The sequence below is a fragment of the Tamandua tetradactyla genome, chromosome 16, assembly GCF_023851605.1.
Source record: "Tamandua tetradactyla isolate mTamTet1 chromosome 16, mTamTet1.pri, whole genome shotgun sequence".
Lineage (NCBI taxonomy): Eukaryota > Metazoa > Chordata > Mammalia > Pilosa > Myrmecophagidae > Tamandua > Tamandua tetradactyla.
In genome coordinates this window covers 3,465,620-3,488,683 of record NC_135342.1, presented here as the reverse complement: position 1 = coordinate 3,488,683, position 23,064 = coordinate 3,465,620, and the positions used below count along the sequence as shown (strand labels likewise).

The following is a 23,064-nucleotide window of genomic DNA, read 5'->3' as shown; positions in this document are numbered from 1 at the left end:
CTCGGTGGGTCTGGAGCTCTTGGTGAGTCAGAGAATGCTCCAGGGATCATTCAAGCAGTGAGTGAGCTGAAAAGGCAGGACACAGTCTATGCTGATGACTCACAAGACAGCCCAGCTCCACTGCGGGGCTTGGTGGTCGGAGTGAGGTACAGGGTCAGACCTGGATTTTACTGAACTGACATTTCATGAGCCTGTTTCTCTATCTGTAAGATTGAGGCGATTCTATATCTATTTCTCCTCTTAGTGTAGGATACCGGCTCTGTGAGAGTGGGTACTTTGCCTTATTCATCACTGTACCTCCAATCTCTAATAGGACCTGGCACAAAGTGCCTTCTCAGTCAGGAGTGCATCGATCTAAAAGCTCAGTGTAGTAATTGATGCATCCCAGAATTCCTTTACATACAGGGATTTACTTTTATTATAAGGGGAACAGGCTACTGCTCCTCAAAAGAACAGGAAATGATGTTCTCACAAGCAGTGGACAATCAATCCAATAGGGTGAGCCCTTGATCTTAGGGTTCACCCCCATGAAACTTATTCCTGCAAAGTATATGCTTAGCCTACTTAGACTAGGGCCTAAGAGTCACCCCCAGAGAACCTCTTTTGTTGCTTAGATGTGGCCATTCTCTCTAAGCCAACATGACAAGCAAACTCACTGCCCTCCCCCTCTCTACGTGGGACATGACTCCCAGGGGTGTGGACCTTCCTGACAATGTGGGACCTGAATCTTGGGATGAGCCGGGACCCAGCATCAAGGGATTGAGAAAGCCTTCTTGACCAAAAGGGAGAAGAGAAAAATGAGACAAAATAAAGTGTCAGTGGCTAAGAGATCTCAAACAGAGTCAAGAGGTTATCCTGGAGGTTATTCTTATGCATTATATCGATATCCCTTTTTAGTATATGGTGTATTGGAAAGGCTGGAGGGAAGTATCTGAAACCCTTGAGCTGTATTCCAGTAGCCTTGATTTTTGAAGGCAATTGTATAACTGTAGAGCTTTTATAATGTGACTGTGTGATTATAAAAAGCTTATCTGATGTTCCTTTTATCCAAAATATGGACAGAGGAGTAAAAAAAAATTTGGATAAAAAATAAATAATAGAGGGGATAAGGGGTAAAATAAATTGAGTAGGTTGAAATACTACTAGTGGTCAATGAGGGAGGGGTAAGGGGTATGGGATGCATGAGTTTTTATTTTTCTGGAGTGATGCAAATGTTTTACAAATGATGATGATAAATACACAACTATGTGATGAGATTGTGAGCCATCGATTGTACACCATGTATGGACTGGATGTGTGTAAAGATTCATCAATAAAAATATATATTTTTTTAATGTGGGGGAGGGGGACCAGAAAGAAGAATAAAGGAAGGGAGTCTCAGAATAATAAGCCCTCTTTCTGCTTCCCCAGGATGTGGAAAGTGCTATTTACCACCCAACAAAAACGTCTGCTGGAAGAGGTGAAGAGGACCAAGCCCAGCTTCATCATTGATGAAAACTGGTATGCTCTGGATGAAGATGACCGGTATTGGTGGCAAAACTAAAGACATGACCACTCTCCCACCCACGCCAGTTCTGTCAGAGGAACTTCGAAGCTATTTTCTCCTGGCCAGCTGTGCCCAAGAGTTCCTCATTACAGATAGAATGTGACTTCTGAATCTCAAAGCTTTCAATGGTAGTGGTTCTTCCGTGCCCAGTACAGTTCAGTTACTGCATCTGCCTGTACTTAGGCTTGTGACCCTGCAGTCAGAGCCTCTGTATCTGTGAAATGTCTGTCTTTCCATGGAGAATTTAGAGAGAGTAAAATATACTGAGAGCATTTTGAAAGAGTGTCAAGTGGCCTTCTTGACCAGTTGGGGTATGATCCAAGAGGATATTATTGGGACATGCAAACTGGAAAACGGACTGAAAACTTGGTATCAGAGTTAAAGTTCTTGAACTTGATGCCTGTTCTTCAGGTGGTTACCTAGTGACTATCCTTGTCCTTGGGAAAAGTACATGAAGTATTAAGTGTTCAAGGAATATGATCTATACAACCTATTCAAGTATTTAGGAAACAGATGGATGAGGGGATTGGGGGGACAGGAGCATGGCTGGATAGACAGAGAGAAGGGGTTGGGGTTGGTAATGGCTGGACGGTGGAAGGATGGCTGGAGTGGGATGGGGGCTGCCAACGGCTGGAGAAGGGTGGAGAGGGGTGGGGAGACACGCATGCATTCATTCTAGAAGTTGTGGAAGGCCCCATCACAAGAGAAGGAGAAGGGTAGAATCATGCAAGTCAGGTAGGAGACTATTGCAATAATCCCACCAGAAAAACTAGACAAGTTGACACTGGCACGGTGATAGGAAGGAGAGAAGGGACAGCTTATATCAGTAGTGCTCATACATGGAATCTGGTCATAGCCTGATGGAAAACTTAAAAGATAAAAGGCAACAGTCTTCATTAGATAAGATAGAAGCCTTGCAGCAAAAGGCTGAAGGAGGCAGCATCAGGCTATGTGAGAATTCCTCAGACAAAAGACAAGGGAAGGCACGTGTCTGCAGGCGTACGTGTCTTATACATGCAAGGGTCTTGTTTCAAGGAATTGGTTCATGCGATGAAAGGGACTGGCAAGTCTGAAATCTAAGGGGGAAGAGGCAAGCTGGAAACCTAGGCAGTAGTTGATGTTTAAGTCTTGAGGCAGAATTTCTTCCCCAGGAAACCTCTGTTTTTACTCTAGGGGCCCACCCACATTATCTGGGGAAATCTTAAAGTCGACTTACGTGAAAAGCATGTCTGTGAGGTACCTTCACAGCAGCATCTAGGCTGGTGTTAAACCAAGCACCCAGGCGCCCTTGCCAGCCGCACACATACCAGCCATCACAGCTGCCTCCTGTGTCTTTGTAGGAGAGCGTGTGGGGGGCTGCTGAGGGCTGCACCCCCCTGTGCTCGGGTTCCCTGACAGTGGCTCGCTGGGTCTGGGGAGTCCCAGCTTCCCACGGCGTCCCCTGGTACCCAAACCCAACTGCTGAGGGGTAGCTGGAGTTCGCAGACATTGCACCCTGAGCGCCTGTGCCCCCAATTCCCCCTATTTATGCTTTTAATTTCGATTGCCCTGGGGAAGGGATAGGGGACCAACCCTGGCTCTTAAGGTGTAATTTTCTCCAGTAGAGCCTTTCCTTAGCCTCAGCCACATGCTACAGAATTCACCTCCACCTTGCAGCACTCGGCTCACCAATTTCTCTCCTGTGCCATTCCCTTCACAGACGGTGACGTGGTGTGTGTGTGAGAAAATCTGTATCACTAACGATGCCTTAAGCTACAGCTAACGGACACGTGACCAAAGTCCTAGCTAGAAGTCTATTCCCTCAGGGAACAAGTCCTTCGTGGGTAATTTCAGGTTTAGTTAATTCAGCAGCCAAAGGATGTCAGGCTCCAGAGGTGCAGTGCAGCAGCTCTCGCTTAGGGGCCTGGTGTCCACCAGATGGAGATACAGCACCGAGCAGCTGGGAGGGAATCATCCGTCCACCCCGGGGTCTCACCGTGACGCTACTGTCACTTGAGGCCAGGCTGCTCTTCGCCTGGGGTCCGCCCTGTGCATGGCCCATGCTGAGCTGCATCCTGGCCCCAGGCCCCCTATGGGCTGCAGCAGTCACCGCCCTAGATTTAAAGCAAGGACGACAAAAAAGTGGGAAATGAGGTCTATATGTACCATGGAATATTCTTCAGCAGCAAGAAGGAATGAAGTCCTGGAGCATATGACAACATGGATGAACCCAGAGGATGATGTGTTGTGACATAAGCCACACACAAAACGACAGATATTGTTGATCTCACTAGTATGAACTAATTATACCCCAGAAATTTGTGGGCATAGACTCTAGAATACAGCTACCGGGAGACAGACTGAGGCTAGAGAATGGAGAACGGTTCCTTCATGTGTGCAATGTTTAACCAGGTTGAAATTAAATGAGTGGGGATGGACAGAGGTGATGGTAGTGCAATATCGTGAGTATAATTAGCAGGGTTGAGCTGTGGGTGGGTGTGGGGGAGGGGAACTTTAGAGTCATGCACATCCCCAGAAGGAAAGCTGGAGGTTAAAACATGGGACAGAATAGCACAGTAAATCTTGAGGTGGTTGATGACGCTGATCACCTGTACAAACATTAAGACGCTCTTTCGTGAGTTAGAACAAGTGTACGACACTATAATAAGGAGTTAATAATAGAAGGGTATATGGGGAACAGGTACCTACTGCAAACTATAGGACTGTAGTCACAATAATAGCTTAATACTATTTTATCAACTGTAACAAACACACCACAACAATACTAGGGGTCATTAATGGGGAGGGGAAGGCTTAAAGGGTTTTCTTTTCTTTTTTAAAAATTTTTTTCTTTTCAGAGTAATGAAAATGTTCTAAAATTGATTGTGTGACGAGTATACAACTATGTGATGATGCTGTGAGCTGTTGATTGTATCCTTTGGATGGATTGTATGAGTGTGAATATATCTCAGTAAAATTGCATTTTTAAAGCAGATTGGTAGCTGCCAGGGACAAGGGAGGCAGGGGATACAGAGAGCGACTGCTTATGGGTGCCGGGTTTCCTTTTGGGGTGATGAAATTGTTGTGGAACTAGACAGGAGTAACGGCTGCACAACACTGTGAATGCACCAAATGCCGCTGAAGAGTAAGCCTTATGTTATGTGGATTTCACTTTAATTTTAAAAAGTGTATGTGCAGCTCAACCGATGCTGTAGAATTCAGGAGCAGGCAGTCTTTCCCTCCATTTCTCAGACACTTCAGCTCTCGGGAATCCAGATGGTGGCAGCAGAGAGCTGGACAGGATCAGCTCTTGTCCCCGAGATTCTCCAGAAGGTTCTGCATAGTAATTAATATCTACCGTGCCACGCTGCAGTGGGCGTTTCTGTTTTCACCTGTCGCAGGGGGTGGCACACAGAAGGCTGTCACCACACCACCCTCACCTTAATCGTGGCAGTGAGAGTGCATATGGGACAAGCCCCTGGGGAGCTGGACAGAGACGGCTGCAAAGCCAGCCGTGGTTCTCGACAGCATTTCCAGCCTACTGGGGACAAGTCAGCACATCTCCAGCACCCAGGCACTCTAGGTCCTATACGAGCAACTATCTGGGAGGCCAGTGGAGCAGCAAGCCTGAGCGGCATCAGCCCAGACTCGGGGCTGAGACACAGCAGCCGCAGCAGTGTTGGCAGAACTGGCGTGCTGAGCCGGGTGAGGGGGCTGGGGCCTGGTCCAGGGGAAGGAATAGGGCCCAGTCGCTGGAACCTCGGGACGTGGGACAACTGAGAACTTAAATTAATAGTTGAGGCTAACTTGGTTTCTGAGAACGAGCATGTTGGCTTCTGCCCCCCACCCCCCCACCCCATGACATCATGAGAACCATCCTTAGAATGCTCCCAGTTTTCCTCCCAGGAGCATGCTAGATTTATACTTCTCCACTCCCTAAAATTTAGGAGTGGCCATCTTCCTTGCTATGGCAAATTAACTAAGAGTAGAAAGACTGTGTGTCACTTCTAAGCAGAGATGTTAAAAGCAGTGCATGATTCGCCGTGTTCCCTTCGTCCTGCCACAGCAAACAGTGGCTTCCGGATGTGTGTCCTGAAGAGTGGACAATGTGGGGGCAGAGCCCCCAGCAAGCACAATGAATGTGTAGCATGAAAAAGAAACCCTGTGATTTTCTTAAGCCCCTGAAAGGTGCTGGTTATTTGTTTCTGCAGCATAACCTGACTTACACCGACAGATACTGTGGGTGTCACAAACTCAACGCCGGGCAAATTATGCGGGTGGCTGGATGGACCAGAGCAGTGGGTGTCAAGCTGACAGGAATCACCATTGGCAGAGCTCAGCCCAAGGCTTCTGGGTCAGTAGGTCTGGGGAGGGGGCTGAGAATTTGCTTTTCTAACAAGTTCCCAGATGGTGCTGATGTGGCTGGACTGGGAGAGCACACTCTGAGAATCTCTGGGCTAGATCTAAGAATAAGGCTTACCAACAGAGGTGTTTCTGTGGCTCTTGCAGTTTTTGGCTTTTTAAACCAAGGTTTAATAATTGGGGTTTTACATTTAAAAATCTGTATTGCCGGCTTCGTATATTTTTGTAAAAATACGGAATTTCTGGAACCACTAATCTGACTTTGTGCATGGCTGAAATCAGCTTGAGCTGAAAACAGGGCTCCCTCTAATGGGAGCTTAGGTGCTCCGGTTTCTCTGCTCTCTCATCTTACAATGGATCTTCTTCGACATGTTCTTCAGCCAGCAGAGCAGGTTGGTGACCCCTGGATTACCGTGTGCACACAGCTGGATGCCTGAGACACAATTAGCTCCCTCTGAAGCACAGGCAAGTGTGGGCATGGACATTAGATTCAGAGGTTTAAGCTCTGTCTACTCACTAGCGTGAAGAGCCTGGACAAAACGTTTAGTCTCGCCAAAACCTCCATTCTCTTTCCTGCGAAAAGGGGATAATTCCCTCCCCATGAGGTGTTTGGAAGACTAGAGGAGATCATTCACCTGGGTTCAACTGAGCTCCGCAGGGCAGTGGGTGCCTCTGTCCGCGGTGCTGAAGACCTCACCCAGAGCGTGGGAAGGTGGGAATCTGTGGCTAGACTTCTGTCCATCACATCAGAAGAGGATGCAAAATCAATGAGGCCAGAGACAACCCCTCCTCATCCATGACCCAGCACGTGTTCCTTGGAGAGAAGGAGGGTAATGGACCACTGTAAACCACATGCCCACACACGCAGCACATGCTTTCCTAACAGTGGCCTGCAGCATACCAGTCTCCAAGCCGCTCTCAGAATGGAGGATTTCATGATCAGACAAGTCCAGAAAATGTTGCATGCTACAACCCCCACCTCACTGTATACAATCACAATCAAAGTCTCCTGCAAGGGGAAAAACAACTTGTTTTATCAGTCCCCCAGTCAACGAAGAATTTACCCATCACCTATCATGTGCTACACTGTTGGACATGTTGGAAAACTTGAATCTGGCACTGTTCCAAATCATCTGAACACAGGACCATCTTCTTCAAACACCCTATCAATGCTCCCTGGAACCTACATTCCCCAGGACTCAGTTTGGGGAATGGTGATGCTTGGAATATACATTCCCAGAAAAACTCTGCATTTGGACTTGGAAATAAATTGGGAAGATTTAAATTCCCTCTTGCTCTTCTCAAGTCCACCTGGTTTCCCTCCTGAGGGCCCTCTTCTCCAGATGACTGCCTCATACACCCTCCCCATTCCTAGGACTTCCTCCATGCCCCTTCAATCCTCGACTGTGTTACTCCCTTCCAATGTGACACAGAATGCGAGTCTACGAGGGAAGAGATTGCACATGTCACGTTCACTGCCATATGCCCAGGGCTTAGCAGAGTCCCTCACAGGTAATAAGTGCTCAATAAAAATGAATGAATAAGTAAGTGGTTGATGTGGCAGAAGAAGCATGGGCCTTGTGCTTTGGGTTTGGAACACAGTTCTACTTACAAACTATGACTTTGGATAACTGCTTCTCTCTGTACCAGCTTCAACTGCAAAGCAGGAATAATGCCAACCACATAGGGCCTTGGCAAGGATTGGGTTAAATAATGGGCAAAAAAGAACTCAGCACAGTGCTTTGCCCCAAAGTTAGTGCTAAATAAATGGTAGCAAATGTGAGTCCCACCACCAATACTGCTGTGAGCCCATCTGCTACTGGCTGAGCTGTGTGCCCTGAAAAGACATGTTCAAGTCCCGGACCCTGGACCTGTGTGTGAACTTGTTTACAAACGGGATCTTTGAAGATGTCATTAGTTAAGAAGAGCCCAAACTGGATGAAGATGGGGCCTAACACAGTATGACTGTGTCCTTTTAAGAAGAAAGCTGGACACAGAGACAGAAACAGCGAGATGGTCTGTCAGCAACCGAGGCAGAGATTGAGTTATACCACAGGTCAAGGAACAGCACGGTCTGCCAGCCACCCACAAGCCAGGGGAGCGGTAGGGAACAGATCCCCCCTTTCAGAGGAAGCACGGCCCTGACACCATGAATTCTGGCCTCCAGACAGAACTGTGAGGCAATACCTTTCCATTGCTGAAGCCGGCCAGTCTGTGGCACTTTGTTACAGCAGCCCTGACAAAATTAGACCCCCGCAACTTCACTCACCCGCCATTTCCTCACCTGAGCCTTGGGAGTCATGGTGAAGACTCCCCCGATGCGCTCCATGGGAACAGAACATGCTTTTTGGTTTGCTGGCTTACCTTTGCACCCAGTAGCAGGTGCTCGACAAGTATGTTAGACGACTGAGCGAGGTGAGTGAACAAACGCATACAGCCTACACGCATGAGTAAAGGAACAACTGATATGACATAATGTGAACGTGTACGGAAAGTGCCTGGTCCTCCAGGCTAAGCTGACGCTCTTCAGCATGGCCCACCAACTTTCCCAGGGCCACCATCCGTGGCTGCTGTGCCTGTGGAGTCCAGCACCCTACCAAGGACATACTAAACAGAGTCTCACGAGGAGAGGGGTGTGGTCCCCATGTGCCTGTTAAACAACACCCCCCTATATTCTTATGCCCATGAAACCTTAATTAAGCAGGTGCAAACACAGAAAAAATGCTCACTTTTTGCTGCTCCCTTCTCAATAACAGCTGTCTGGCTTTGTTTCCTCAGCGTCACTATTCTAGAACAGTGACCCCCAAACTAGCATAGACACCAAAATCACCTGAAAAAACCCATTAATATGCAGATTCAAAGCACTCCCCTTGACTTGTGGAATCAGGGCGCAGGGAACAGAACAGACAATGGATTTTTAACAAGTTCTTCTGGCAACTGGAGACTTTTCTTTACCTTAGTTGCAGACCTCTTAGGTTTTGTGAGCCATGGTCTCCTCCAGTTACTCTGGAACTGAGCTTTCACTCTAAAGTCAAAACCCACGGCCCCCTGTCCCAACCCCACTGGCTGAAAGGGGAAGCCAAAAAGAATCCGCTCTTTAGCAGTGAGATCGTATGAGATGTCTCCAAGCACAATCGTTACCCCCACTTCTGGGCCTGGGAATGGGTGTGTGACCGTGAATACACCACACACACACACACACACACACACACACACACACACACGTGCAGACACTTCCAGCCAATTGCTTCCATCAAAGATGAAGGCCCAGAGGCCAGAAACCCAGACGTCTGACAACTCCTGGTTTAAAATTCTGGCACAAAATTGTGAGGAGACAAAGGTTACCGCTGTTGTTTCTGAAAACAAAGGTCACTAATGTGGGCTTCCAAAACCTCCACAATTAGTGCTAAAGAGAACACTGCAAGCAGGCCTTCCTCAAACTGGAAACCCCACTTCCTCCTTCACGTCCCCCTCTGCTGTTAAACCTCTTTCCACAGAGGTAAAAGGCCCACGGAGTCCACCCCCTCCTACAGAACAGCTGCCCGCTGGTCTGAATGGTCTCTTGGAAGGACTCTCATCCTCCCACAGGGCAGCACACTGCAGCTCCCACGACCCCAGGGCCTCTGCAGCCTTTGGGCCCCATCCTGATGGATTGTAACTAGCTGGGCCCCTGCAGCAGACAACCATCGGTCCACTAAAACGCACCTCCTCCTCTCAGGGTGCTTTTGTGACTGGGGAGTGCTGCCCAGCTGCCTCAGCAGGAAGAGATGACCAGTCCAGTTAGCAGGATGTGGGTAGGGGTGGCATGTGCCATACCCGGCTGCTGTGGGGAAGCTGGGTGCCCCTCCCCCCTCCCCCTCTGGCAGATGGAAGCAGAGAGGGCCTCAGGGGTGGGGGAGCCGAGCATGAGGCCCAGCAGTGGCCCGGGGAGTGAGGACCCCGTCCTGGGAGCCTTCACCCAGCAGCCAGCCTGCCTTACTGCCTGCTCAGCACCATCCCTGCCAGACCAGCCTGGACACTGCCGCCTGACCGCTGTGGTGACCGGGGTGGGCATTCGTCCAAGAGGGGCCCGGCAGCTGCTCACCGGTCGGCCCTGGCTGTTCTCTTCCCCTTCCACCTGTCCTCTCCCCCTTCGCCCACCCCCGCCCCCACGTTCAAGAAGCACGCAGACCCGGCACAATTGGAGAGTGCGATTTATTGCCGGCACTCCTCCCCCACCCTGCCCAGGCCGGGGAGTAGAGACGGGTATCTCATTCTCTGAGGGCACCTTCAAACTCGGGCTGTTTTGGCCTCCTCGCCCCTTCCACCCCAATCCAGGGGCGGGAGGCGGGCGGACGGGGCTAGAAAAAACAACAGATCACGCAGGGGGGAAAACCGGGAGAGATGGGTCAGCAGGGCGGGTACGATTAAAAGAAAATTCTAAAAGAGAGCAGGCCTCCTCTCTCCCTGCCCTCTCTGGGCCCCTAAACGGAAACGGCCAGTTTCTCTCTATTCCTTGCAGCACCCCAGACAGTGTGGGTGGAGAGAGCGGGAAAACGGCCTTCCACGTGTGGGTTGTGCTGTCTCTTGGTCGCCAGCACTCACTCGCTCACGCGTGACGTGTCTGGCTCGCAGCCGAGGCCCTGGAAGGGGCAAGCCAGAGCAGGGCTTGGGAGGGGCGGGCGTGGCCCGAGGCGGAGAAGCGACTTTGCCCGAAGCGCCCCCACCCCACTCGGGGCCCCACAAGCACCGCGTGGGCCGCGCCGGCGCCGGGGGAGGGCAGAGGGAGACGATGCGCCCCCTGGGTCCGTTTCTCCCTAGGTCTCTGGGTCTCGCCCGGCGCTCCCCGCCAAGCCCGAGGGGCCCTGCCCCCCCCGGGCCCCCCGCCCCTACCGGCCCTCCCCGTGGCACTCGGCGCAGCGCCCGCCGGCCTCCTGCTCCTCCTCCCCGCCCGCGCGGTAGTAGCTCTGTCCGCAGCTGCTGCAGACCGAGGGCGCACCCACGGCGTGGATCTTCTTATGTCTCCGCAGCGCGGCGCCCTGCACGAAGCCCTCCCCGCACTCCACGCAGATGTAGGCAGGCTCCTCGCCTCCCGCCGCCCCCTGCCCGTCCCCGTGCTGGGCCCGCTGGTGGGCCAGCAGCCCGGCCCCGTGCCCAAAGCCCTCCCCGCACTCCACGCACACGTACGGCTTGGGGGCCGGGGCGCGCCGCGACCGAGGGCCCGGCGCCTTGGCCTCCGCGCCGGCCATGGCCGCGGCCGCCGCCCCCTCGCCCGGCGCGCCCACCACGATGATGCCCTCGCCGTCGCCCACCGGGATGGCGATCTCGCCGTCCGCCGCCGCCGCCTCCTCGGGCGCCTTGGCCCGCCGGACGCTGGCCGCCAGCACCTTGGCCGCCACGCCGGGCCCCGACAGCTCGGGGTGCAGCCGCAGGTGGCGGGCGAGGCTCTTGGGCTGGCTGAAGCCGCGGCCGCAGCGTGGGCACACGAAGGGCTTGAGGCCACTGTGCGAACGCCGGTGCTTGGCCAAGCTCTTGCTCTGCGTGAAGCTGCGGCCGCAGTCGGGGCAGGCATAGGGCTTCTCGCCCGTGTGAATGCGCTGGTGCTGCATGAGGTTGGAGCTCCAGCTGAAGCGCTTGCCGCACTCGGAGCAGGCGTACGGCTTCTCACCGGTGTGGATGCGCCGGTGCTGCACCAGGTGCGAGCTCTGCGAAAAGGTCTTGCCGCAGTCGCTGCAGGCGTTGGGCCGCTCGCCCGTGTGCGTGCGCTGGTGTCGCGTCAGCTTCGACCAGTGGCTGAAGCTCTTGCCGCATTCGTTGCAGATGTAGGGGGCGGGTGGCCGCGGCCGGGGCGGGGGGCCGGCTTGGGGCGCCGTCTGAGGCGGGGACAGCTTGGTCGGGGGCCAGCTGGCGACGTCGTCGTCATCCATGATGAGGATGTCCACTGGAAGGCAAGAGGGGTGGGAGGGGAGGCGGGTCAGAGGCCGCGCTGCCCAAGGTGCCCGGTCCTTGCGCAAGGGGCAGGCCGAGCCAGGGCTCGGATTCCGCTCGCCACCTGCTCCGCATGGCCTTGAGGACTGCTCGGCCACGCGCCGCAGGTACCCTCCGGGACACACGGGGCGGGCGCAGTCTGCAGGCCCAGATCACGTCTGCGCAGGCAGCGCCCGCAGTTCCTGTCCACCTCCTTCCCCACCCCCACAATTGATCACTCCGTTATTTCATTAAATATTTATCTGTTCCTTCCTGTCTCCCGGACTACAGCTCCGTGAGTTTAGGACTTTTCATTCACTTCAACACGGAGAGTAAGGCCTGGCCACAGGAGGCAGTAACTGTTAAAGGAACCTACATAAAAGGATGTGGCTGACGGAGGGTGGTCTAGAGAAGGCTCCCAGGAGGAAGACATCTGAGATCCCAAGGAGCAGGCAGGGCAGGGGCCTCCCAGCAGAGGCTGCACCTGGGGAGTCTCCACCGCAAGAAGGGCAGGCCCTCAGGCAGCTACAAGACAGCTGGACCTCTTGAAGGTCACAGGCCTGTATCACCATGGGGGTGTTCAGGGTGAGGTGTGGTGTCAACTCGGGCTCCAGGAGGGCAATCTGGCTGCAGGGTGGAGTAGGGAGGGCTGACCCACTAATGGGACCAGAGACCATCAGGAGAAGACTCCCACCCACTAATGAGGGAATACACTGGCTGCTCTGGGGGCCTGCCTGAGGCCTTGGGCGCCCAATCTGCAAACCATGACATCACCACTTACCAGGTGCCCAAGAAATCCTTTCGTCCGTTTTGCACCACGGCTGACCCTGAGCAGTCAGTTTCTTAGGGTAAGTGAGAGCCTCCTTCCCAAATTTTCTAGGAGTCCGATAGGTGGGCAAGCACCAGCACCACCTTTTGCTTTTCTCGTGAGGCGTGGCTCAGAACAAAAGGGCCTCAACCGTGGGTTCTGCTCCGGCCCTGCTCCCCCAGGTATGGCCCTCATTGCATTCTGCACATTTCCCTCCATGTGTGGGTCACAACTGTAACCTGCAGAACTTTGTTTTCTGGCTCCTTTCCTGCTAGGCTGCAAGCTCCACCAAGGCAAGGGCTGGCTATGTCCCTGCTGATTTAATTAAGAAACTCAATCACAGCTCAGAACACCAGAAAGCGGCAAACCCTGATTCGAGGAGCAGCCTTCCTGGGCCCCTCGACCACGGACAGGTTAGGGTTAGAACACCCCAAACTAGGCAGTGCTCCTCAGAGGGGCATCTGCAGACCCACACCACCTGAGGATCTGCTAGAAATGAAAAACCCTGGGTCCCACCCCAGACCTGGTGAATGAGAAACTGCCCTAACAGGCCCTCCGGCTGAAGCTGAAGTTTGAGAACCCCTAGGCAAAGACTTCAATTATGGCCCTTGGATTACCTGGGGCAGAAGAAAAACTGGCAACCAAGAAGAGAAGAAAAAAAGACTTCTGAGAAGATGGCATGGAGCCCATTTTGGTGCCAGCAGCACTCAAGCAATGGAGTCACAGGCCCCTCAGAGAGGCAGAGCTGGAGAAGAATGAAAGGCTGAACTGCAGGGAGCTCTCGGCTCCAAGCAGCGTAACCTGAAGGTGGAAGGGTGGAAGGGGTGAGGCGAGAAGATGACAGGCTTTCATCATAAACTGAGACCAACTATATAATTTATTCCAAGTGCCTGCAGTCCTTGATTAAAATGTTTTGTTTGCAAAGTTGCTAATAAAGAAAATATATTAGCACCACATGATTCGGCTGTGGATGATACAGTCATAGTGACATGAATCCTGAAGACTGGCAAACCAAGTCCTGTGACACCCAGTGTCTAAATGAGGCCTCAGGCGGCTGGAGCAGCACAGGCCGGCGGGGCTGGGGGCAGGAGGTGCCATCCAGACTAGATCAAGGAGAGGAGGCCACAAGGAGGGGCTGGCAGAGAAGGCTGCTGCCTCCAGAAGCGAGACTGGAGGGGGAAGGCTAAGGGCAGATGCCGGTTTTTTGCTTTGAGCCTTAAGCAATTTCACTTTTCCACACTTTCACCATCCATGCACTGCACTTTTTCAATAGGTATTAAACACTGTTAAACAGAAGAGGGTTTATTTGAAGGTGCGACTCTTCAACCTGCGGATTCCAGTGCCCTTGGCAGGCCTCGGAGTCTCCACAGCCCATTGGATTCTGGCATACTCGCCTCGCCGGAGCAGTCAGCTCCTGAAGTCACTCAGTTTCTCTGAGCAGCGCCCTCCTCGTAGGGGGAGGGAGGCTTTGCAAGGAGTCAATGGGTTCCCGAGGGGGCAGAGCACAGTGACAGTACAAAGGGAACCCTAAATAAAAAAATGACAACAGTTCTGATAACAGCTTCACTGGGGTGTGAGGGGGGTCTCTGAGCCCAGGTCCCTGACCCAGGCCTGCAGTGGCTCATCACCTTTAACCCCAAGGAGACACTGTGTCCCCTCTTAAATGAAGTCAGCCCTCTGGCTTCTCCAGCCCTAGACACGGGGAAGGGGCCCGTTCCTTGGACTCCCCACCCCCAACCGTCAGTCCATGCAGTTTTATTTGGTGGTATTTAACGTTTTTACTGTGAAATGTAAGAAAGCCACACAGCCACCACCCACCCAGGGATCCTCCGTGACTGTCCTCATCACACCCCCGCCCCAAAAGTAACCACCATCTGGCTCCTGCTGGCATCACCCCCTTGTTCTCTTTATGCTTTTATCAGCCATGTGTGCATCCCCAGACATGTATTTTAAAATTTGACTTTGGTGTCTCCTGAGCCTCTTAATCTACTGCTGCCCCAGCTCTCACCACAGGACCTTTTGGTGTTGGCTGCATGTCCTCATGCAGCTCGGAGGTGCCTCTCCCACCTTCGCTTCAGGTGAGCAGCTAGACCCGAGGCTTGGCTGGACTCGGCCCCAACACCTTTGGCAATTCTGAGGGTGGGCTCTGCTCTCGTGAAGGAACATGGTCCTTGCTTGTTGTGCTGGTTTGAAAGGATATATGTCCCCTAAAAAACCATGTTTTAATCCCAATCCCATTTTGTAAAGGCAGCTGTTTCTTCTAATCCCTATTCAGTACTGTATGTTTGAAACTGTAATCAGATCATCTCCCTGGAAATGTGATTTACTGAAGAGTGGCTGTCAAACTGGATTAGGTAGAGGCATGTCTCCACCCATTTGGGTGGGTCTTGATTAGTTAGTTTCTGAAGTCCTATAAAAGAGGAGACATTTTGGAGAATGAGAGATTCAGAGAGCAGAGCAGAACGACATAGCCACGAGAAGCAGAGTCCACCAGCCAGTGACCTTTGGAGATGAAGAAGGAAAATGCCTCCTAGGGAGCCTCATGAAAACAGGAAGCCAGAAGAAGCTAGCAGACGACGCCATGTTCGCCATGTGCCCTTTCAGATGAGAGAGGAGCCCTGACTGTGTTCACCATGTGCCTTTTCAGATGAGAGAGGAACCCTGACTGTGTTCACCATGTGCCTTCTCTCGAGAGAGAAACCCAGAACTTCATCGGCCTTCTTGAACCAAGGTATCTTTTGCTGGAAGCCTTTGATGGGACATTTTTATAGACGTGCTTTAACTGGGACATTTTCTCGGCCTTAGAACTGTAAACCAGTAACTTATTATATTCCCCTTTTTAAAAGCCATTCCATTTCTGGTAGATTGCATCCCAGCAACTAGCAAACTAGAACACTTATCTTGCTCCTTTTGTGACATCAGCCAACACTGAGGCTCAAAACTTAGACCCGCTAAATCATCGAGGGGTGAAAACAACGCTCTTCTATTGTTTCACTTTCATTTATTAGAAGTGCGGTTTGGCCCAACCGCTAAACTATCGGGGACCCTCTACTCCTCAGCTTCTCACTGCTTGCTAGACGACACTGCCGCACGCAGAAAAGGGGCTCGAGCCGGGGGTCTGGGTCCAAGGGGCGCGCGCAGGAGACCTCGCTGTGGGTCTAAAGGACTGGAGGCCGAGCCAATTAAGGCATGAAGCGAGGTAGCTTTATTGTTGGTAGACGCTTATGCCAGGGCCGCCAGTAGCTAAAGACCACGAGGCTTGACGAGCCCTGGATTATATACAGTTTGAGGAGAGGCGGAGTTAGGGCGTGGCCTCCAGGGGAGGGTAGCCAATCACACAGGGAGGACGGATGAGTGACTGTGACCATAGAGATGCTGTTCCTGAGTGTACCCGTAGCAGAGGATGTTGGGTAGGTGGAGGACTAAGGAGAAGGCCAATAGGGTTAGAGAGACAAGGCTGCATCATCACTAGTCGCCGGTGAGGCCTGTAATTTAGAGGCCTAGAAGAACCAGACGTGCCAAAATGGCGAGGGAGGGAGAGAAAGAGACTAAGCCACCAGGCCAAGAATAAAATTATGCCACATAGAAGGAATAATTTCCAGAGACACCTCCGGCCAGCAGGAAGGCAGTACCCAGTGGTAAATTTCAGTTATGTAGAACGAAAGGTCATCTCCCCTTATTCACCCATTTTTTTAATACCATGAATTGGTTCCCTGGTCTTCTCCAAAGGTAGCCAAACAGTGTTTCCCTTCTGAACCCGATCTGAGGTTTCAATCTACTCCTGTTGCAGTGGACTCTGCACCGGCTCCCATGATCTGCTCACTTCCCTGCTGGGATTTAACAAGATGCCCCAGTTCGCCTCCTGCACTTCCTGCACCATTTTTACAGCCATCCCTATTCACATAAAGCCCTGGTTTCTTTCTGTGGGAAGCCATATTTCAAGGCCAAATTGCTTTTTAATGTTTTTATGTACTTTAACTTAAATTTATACTTTTATATATGTATCCTTCTATCTACTCACCCTCCCAGCGGGACTGCTTCTCTGTCTGGATATACTGTAGCTGAGGCCCCTGCAGATTCCTCCAGGCGGGGGCCGTGGGAAGAAAAGGACCAGGAAGGGGCAAGTGGAAGCGCTGCTGCAGCCCTAGGACACGGGTCTCGCCTCCCTCAGATCACCAGCCCACCGGTGAGGCAGGGTGGCACAGTGGCCACGTGTAAGCCCACCCTGCCAAGCTGGTCCCTCCACTGCCTCCCGGCTGCATCTCTCTGGGCAAGTGGCTTGGCAGCCCTCTGCCCCATGACCCTGTGAAAATGGGGTTCAGCAGGATCCCCACCTCACAGGTGGCCATGGGTGATTTCCAGGCACACAGGCAGTGCCTGTGAAGTCTGGCTCTTATTAATAACACTATTAACTTAAAGAATGTGAACCCACTTCCCAGACAGATTCAAATACAGAAAAATTTAAAACTTCAAAGTCTTCACAAAAAACTCAGGTAAGTCCTTCTAATCTGAAAGTAAGTGATTGCTTAGTTGTTTTTAAGTCTAATATCCACTGAGCAAGGACTTGCAAAACCACAGTATGCCAGGCAGCCTGAAGCCCAGGGCCCGGGCCGTGCCCATCAGAGAGTCAAACCAATTTAGGGGATGGTGACCAGCACTTTTCAAAACGAAATGGAAGGCAGGAGAAGAGGTACGGTCAGCATGCACTGCTTTTTAGCAACAAGAAGGACTTCCGGCCACAATGCGTGAAGGACACGGAGGGCAACACAGCACAGACCTATGCGGAGGGACGGAACTCAGTCCCGAGGAGGCCACCCTGCTCCAGAGCACGCCCTCCAGGCATCGCTGAGGCTCTTCCAACAATGTGCCTTCTGGTCACCAAGGGCAATGAGACAGGGAGGCTCACGTTGGGAAATGCACGTGTGCTTGAGTGTGTGTGTGTCTGTCCGGGGGGAGGTGGGTGTGGGATCTTTAGATCAGACAAAATCTGCTGGAGCCCGGCCTGCCAGCACCCAACCCAGCCCACCTCCTCCTGAGCACCTGGGGCCCTGCCACCTAACTCAGGTCTTTGGGGCAGGAGGCACGGGGCCTCAGCCAGCCTCCATCCTGGGACAGGTAAGGAGGGGGACTGGGACAGGCCTGTGGCACCTGCCCCTCCTCCACACGACAGCTGCAGGAAGCTTCCCAAGGCACCGCCCTGCGCAGGCGGGGTGCACCCACAGGTGCATCCCCAGTCATGGAGATGCTCAGTCCCAGGGCCGCTTTCCACATCTGCCTCCATCTGGCTGGCAAGACCCAAGCCAGGGGCTTCAGGAAACCACACTCTTCCTCAAGAGAAGGAGAGATGTCAGGGAGCAGCTCCTGCCTGTGCCCGCGTGTCCTTCCTGACAGTGAGTGGTTTCTGCGGGCATGTGGTGCTGAGGCTGAGGCATGAGAGCGGCTGGAATGCAGCAGAGAGATGTCCCAGAGCCAGACGTCAGACCCAGGGACTGGCTGAGTTAACCTGGAACTCCCCTCCAGGCCGGAAATGTGGACGCTCTGTGACAGCCACTGGGGGCACCACTGCTCTTGAAGGCATCCCCAGCTCCTGGACGAAGGCCCACCTCCCGACCCTGCCTGCTGAGGGCCTGGGGACCTGCCAGGCCCTCAAACTCACCACGGGGCCTGCGCTCACTCCACATCTGCACAGCTCACGGCCTGCGGCGACTTCCCCCGGTGAGATCAGATTCTCTGGTTAAACAGTCCAAACTGGAACTTCCTCCAGGGGCACCCAACACAATCAGAGCTCGATGGGCGTGCTCCAGGGAGAAGAGCAGTCCAGGATCGAGCGTTCAGAGGTGCCCACTGGGCAGACAGTCACAGCGGATGCAGCTCACACCGGAGGCGGGCTGGGGTCATGCTCCTGACTGACCGTCTTCCTAGAGACCACTTGGCTGCAACAAGAATGCTGCCAGCATTTCTTCTGCCCAGAGGGGAGTCTGTCCACCAACTCCGCGGGCTGCCCCAAGGCCTCCAGGTGCCGTCTGCACAGGCAGCTGCTGCAAGCACCTGTGGTGCCCCACCCTGGACGTCTAGCCCAGAGGGAGCATGGGCGCAGGGCGAGCATCTGCCGCTGTCACCAAGCAGGCAGCACCATGTCCGGGCAAGAGCAAGACTCCAACCTGCCCCAGCCCGACAGCCAGGACGGGACAGCAGCTCTCAGCTGGACCTCACGATGCCCTCTATTAACTGGGCAAAGTGACGTCACACATGCCAACTCCGCAGGACTCCATGGCTGGGAAGAGGCTCCCAGGAGGCTTGGGGAGCTGCCCACTGGGGAGGAGACCTCTAGCAGATTTGGGGGTGGGTGTGAGGGGGCTGGAACTGGGGGAGAGACTGGAACTGAGGGGGAGGGAGAAAGGGGCAGGGCGGGGGCAGAGGAGCTGGGCCAAGGGGACCTGAGATATACTTGTGCTGTTTAAGGGCTTTCTAAAGAGAACAATTAATGAACTACTTGTGAAAGTAAAAATTAACTTACTCAAAGATTACATTTTAGAGATACCAGGGGAAACTTTAACATGGGCTGGGTATTAGATGATATTAAGGAATAAACGTCTGCTCTATTAAATGAGATCATTTTGTGATTTTGCTCTTTTAAAGGAAGTCCTTATCTGCTGGAGAGTTTATGGACACAATGATGTGATGTCTGAGTTTCCTTTAAAATACTCCAAGAAAAAAATCAGTGGGCAAAAGCCAACGAAATTGAACTGACAGAATGCTGCTAATTACTGCACCAAAATGGTGAGAAACAGAGGATCCTTATACCACTTTTATGCAGGATTCAAAGCTCCATGATGAGGAAGATTTTTACATTAACGCTTAAAAAGGTTGAAAGGGCAAGGACGTGAGACAGAAGAAGGCAGGAGGCACCTACTGCCTGGGCGTCCTGGCCAGGCTCAGCCTCCCCTAGCCCGTCTCCTTGTGGGCACAGCTGAGACCACCCAGTCCCTGCCTGCAAGGAGGTTGCGTGCACACTCCTGTGGCATCTGAGAAATAACTGGAAAGCTGGCCAAGGAGCTTTTTAAAATCGATCCCTGACTTCTGTCCAAGACCTTATCACCCCTCTTAGACGGCCCCGTGTTCCAGCACAGGCTGGCACGCTGCAGCCTGCTTCCCGGCGTGCAGACAGTTTTACTGGAACACGGCCACTTCCGGGTTGTCTGCACCCACCACGTGATGTGGCCTGAACAACCCAAAGGATTTGCCACCTGGCCCTTTCCAGCATGGTCTCACAAGTCTTTATTTTATGAAATAACACAAAAACGCTTTATGTCTCAGGTCTGGAGATGGCCCTTCTGCCAAGGGCTCTGGAAAAGGAAGTGTCATAGGGAATACAGCCCTCAGGGGAAGGACCCACCACGACAGGCTCTCTCTGCAAGCAACCCCCAGGCCACACGCGGCCCTCTGATGGGTTTTATTGGGTCTGAATGTTTTATTAAAGAACAAGCAAACAGGGAGGGCCACCGTGGCTCAGTGGCAGAATTCTCATCTACCTTGCTGGAGACTCAGGTTCGATTCCCGGAGCCTGCCCAAGCCAAAGAAAAAAAAAGGCAAAAACAAGCAAGCAAAATGTCTTGCCGGCATTTAAAAAGTGAACGATTTCACACAGAAATCCAGAGGCCCGTATTCCTGAGCAGCCAGTACCCCTTGCTCCCTCCAGCTCACCTGGGTATGGAGCCCCGTGCGCCACCCCCACACACCTAGGCCGCCTCCTTAGTCACTGCCCTGGACCCGCCCCATGGGGTTTCCGCCTGGGTCTAGCTTCCTGTCAGGGAGAGCTAAGGGCCGCCTGGAAAATGGGCTTGGAGCCTGCAGGGCGCCAGGACAGGGAAGGCGTGGGGCACCTCTCCGCAGTCAGACACGCAAGGGTCATGGGGGCGGCCCTGGGCAGGAAGCTGGAGACCACGGCCCACCCTCATCCCACAGACAGCAGAGGCGCCTGGCCAAGCCAGAGCCCGGAGATCAGCGCCACGGCCTCTGGAGGACGCTGCGCCCCCAGCCGCAGCAGGGACGGGAAGGCACGGCTTCCAGAAGTAGAGGAAGTGTGGTCCAGCGGGAAGGGGGCTGCCCAGGCCGCCTCACCTGGGTTCTCGTGGCTGGCCATCTGCTGGTCCTCGGAATCCAGCGGCCCTGGAGACCAGGCCTCTTCCCGCAGCTCCATGTCTGGTGCCTATTACAAGGGGAAGAGACAGAAGGACAGTTCACTGGGTGTCCCTCCAAACTGGGAGACCTGCAGTGCAGTGCCACACCAGGACCCGATAGGCAGACAATGCCTCGCAGTGAGCCGAAGCCGAGGGCCTGATCCCGTCCTGCCCTGCTCCCTAGGTGGACAGGGCCGGCCCACAGCCATGCTCGGGCTCGAGCCCCAGCCTCACCACCTAGCAGCTGTGCCCCTTGGGCAAGCAACCCAACCCCCATGCCTCAGTTTCCTCACCAGCAAAATGGAGGGTCATGGCAGTACTGTCACCACAGATGTGTGTGACATTCACACAAGATGTGGCATGTGAAGCTCTTACCACAGAGCAGGGACCCAAGTTCATTACTGGTTAGGCCAGTCCCACTTCTCGCTGTCAGCCACTCTCCAGGGCTGGGCGGCGAGCTACACGCAGTGCGGGACGCTACTCTAAGACTAAACTTTGTGCAGTATGATACTGTAAACTCCCACACAACCTGGGAAGCGCAGCAGCGTGTTTGGCGAGCACATGGTTTGTCTAAAGGAGTTCACACTCCAGTTTCAACCTTAAAACGTGAGTGGGTCGAGACTTCCGGGTCAAGATGGCAGCTTAACAACGTGCGCGTTTTAGTTCGTCCTCCAGAACAACTACTAAATAACCAGAAACAATACAGAACAGCTCCCGGAGCCACATCAGTGACCAGACACACAGCGTACTCCAGTATGGACCAGCTGGACCGGCTGCGAGCACCCCCCAAAACTGTGAGTTTCCAAAGCTGCAGCGGCCAGCACCCCTCCCCCACAGGGGAAAGGAAAGGACTTTACCAGCAGCAGGGACTGGGCACAATCAAATGCCAATTGTGGAACTAATTAACAAATTCTGACTACTAAAAATAGGCCCCCAGCTTAGGTAAACCTGATCAAAGCAGAGGTTGCTCATTTTTGCCCTGGCACCAAGGGGGAAGGACTGACAGAAAAAGGGGGGAAAAAAAAGAAGGAAACAGAGGCTTTTGTGGCTGTGTATCTACAAAGGCTTGACTGCCTCTGGATACAGCGGCAGGACTTTTCAGGCTGCAACTGCCCCAGGCATAGGCAGAAGTGAGCTCTTTTGGGGGCTTGTCTGGAGCCTGTGCCTTCCCCAGGGGAGGGGTGAAGCCCCACCCAGGTGGAATCCCTCCCTCAAGGAATTCAGACACCAGGGCTTGGTAATTTGAAGCCATTAAAACCAGCCTACAACCTCTCCTCCGTCTCCACCACGCCTCCAGCAGGGAGAGTCTGCCAAAGTTAAAGGTACCGCATCACCTTATGCTGGTGGGACCTGCAGTCAGACAAGCACCACACACAGGGCAGGATAAGAAAAACAGAGTCCAGAGACTTCACAGGAAAGTCTTTCAACCTGCTGGGTCTCACCCTCAGGGAAAACTGACACAGGCGACTCTTTCCTCCTGATAGGAGGCCAGTTTGGTCTGGGAAAATCTGGTTGGGGTCTATAATATGTAAGCAGACCCTCCTAAGTGTGGGGGGAAAAGGCACCATACAAGCAGGGCAAGAAACAAGAAAACAAGAACTGAAAAATTCTCCTCTGTTAAACAAAACTTAAGCTAAAGGTCCAGATAAAGCTGAACTGAATGTCAAAGAACAGATAGACAACAAATTCATCCAGCAAGAAAACCCTAGATAAAAGAAGTGAAAGCAATCTCCAGAATAAACTAATTAAGGTGATTAAATGCCTAGACCCCAGCAAAAAATAACAAATCACACTAGGAAAATTGAAGATATGGCCCAGTCAAAGGAACAAACCAACAATTCAAATGACATACAGGAGCTGAAACAATTAATTCAGAATATATGAACAGACATGGAAAACCTCATCAAAAACCAAATCAATAAATTGAGGAAGGATATAAAGAAGGCAAGGAAAGAACAAAAAGAAGAAACTGAAAGTCTGAAAAAACAAATCACAGAACTTATGGGAATGAAAGACACAGTAGGAGAGATTAAAAAAACAATGGAAACCTACAATGGTAGATTTCAAAAGACAGAACACAGGATTTCAAAACTGGAGGACGGAACATCTGAAATCCGACAAGAAACAGAAACTATAGGGAAAAAAATGGAAAAACAGGAGCAGGGACTCAGGGAATATGAAGCGCACAAATATACGTGTTGTGGGTGTCCCAGAAGGAGAAGAGAAGGGAAAAGGAGGAGAAA

The 23,064-nt window shown here is 52.6% G+C and overlaps 2 protein-coding genes across 6 annotated transcripts in view; one reads left to right on the top strand and one right to left on the bottom strand.

Annotated features, from left to right (window-relative positions):
* The window catches only part of NLRP5 (NLR family pyrin domain containing 5), a 35,241-nt gene extending 33,461 nt beyond the window's left edge, over positions 1–1,780 (top strand). Inside the window, exon 13 of the mRNA XM_077133375.1 lies at positions 1,411–1,780. Coding sequence (XP_076989490.1) covers positions 1,411–1,543 — 133 coding nt within the window. The 3' untranslated portion in view covers positions 1,544–1,780. The remainder of the gene's footprint in view (positions 1–1,410) is intronic.
* Positions 1,781–9,096: 7,316 nt separating this feature from the next.
* The window catches only part of ZNF787 (zinc finger protein 787), a 30,187-nt gene continuing 16,219 nt past the window's right edge, over positions 9,097–23,064 (bottom strand). For all 5 annotated transcript variants that reach the window (XM_077130676.1, XM_077130675.1, XM_077130678.1 and 2 more), the window contains 2 exons: positions 20,763–20,850; positions 9,097–11,807 (listed from right to left, as the gene is read on the bottom strand). In XM_077130676.1, coding sequence (XP_076986791.1) covers positions 10,756–11,807; positions 20,763–20,841 — 1,131 coding nt within the window. In that variant the 5' untranslated portion in view covers positions 20,842–20,850 and the 3' untranslated portion in view covers positions 9,097–10,755. The remainder of the gene's footprint in view (positions 11,808–20,762; positions 20,851–23,064) is intronic.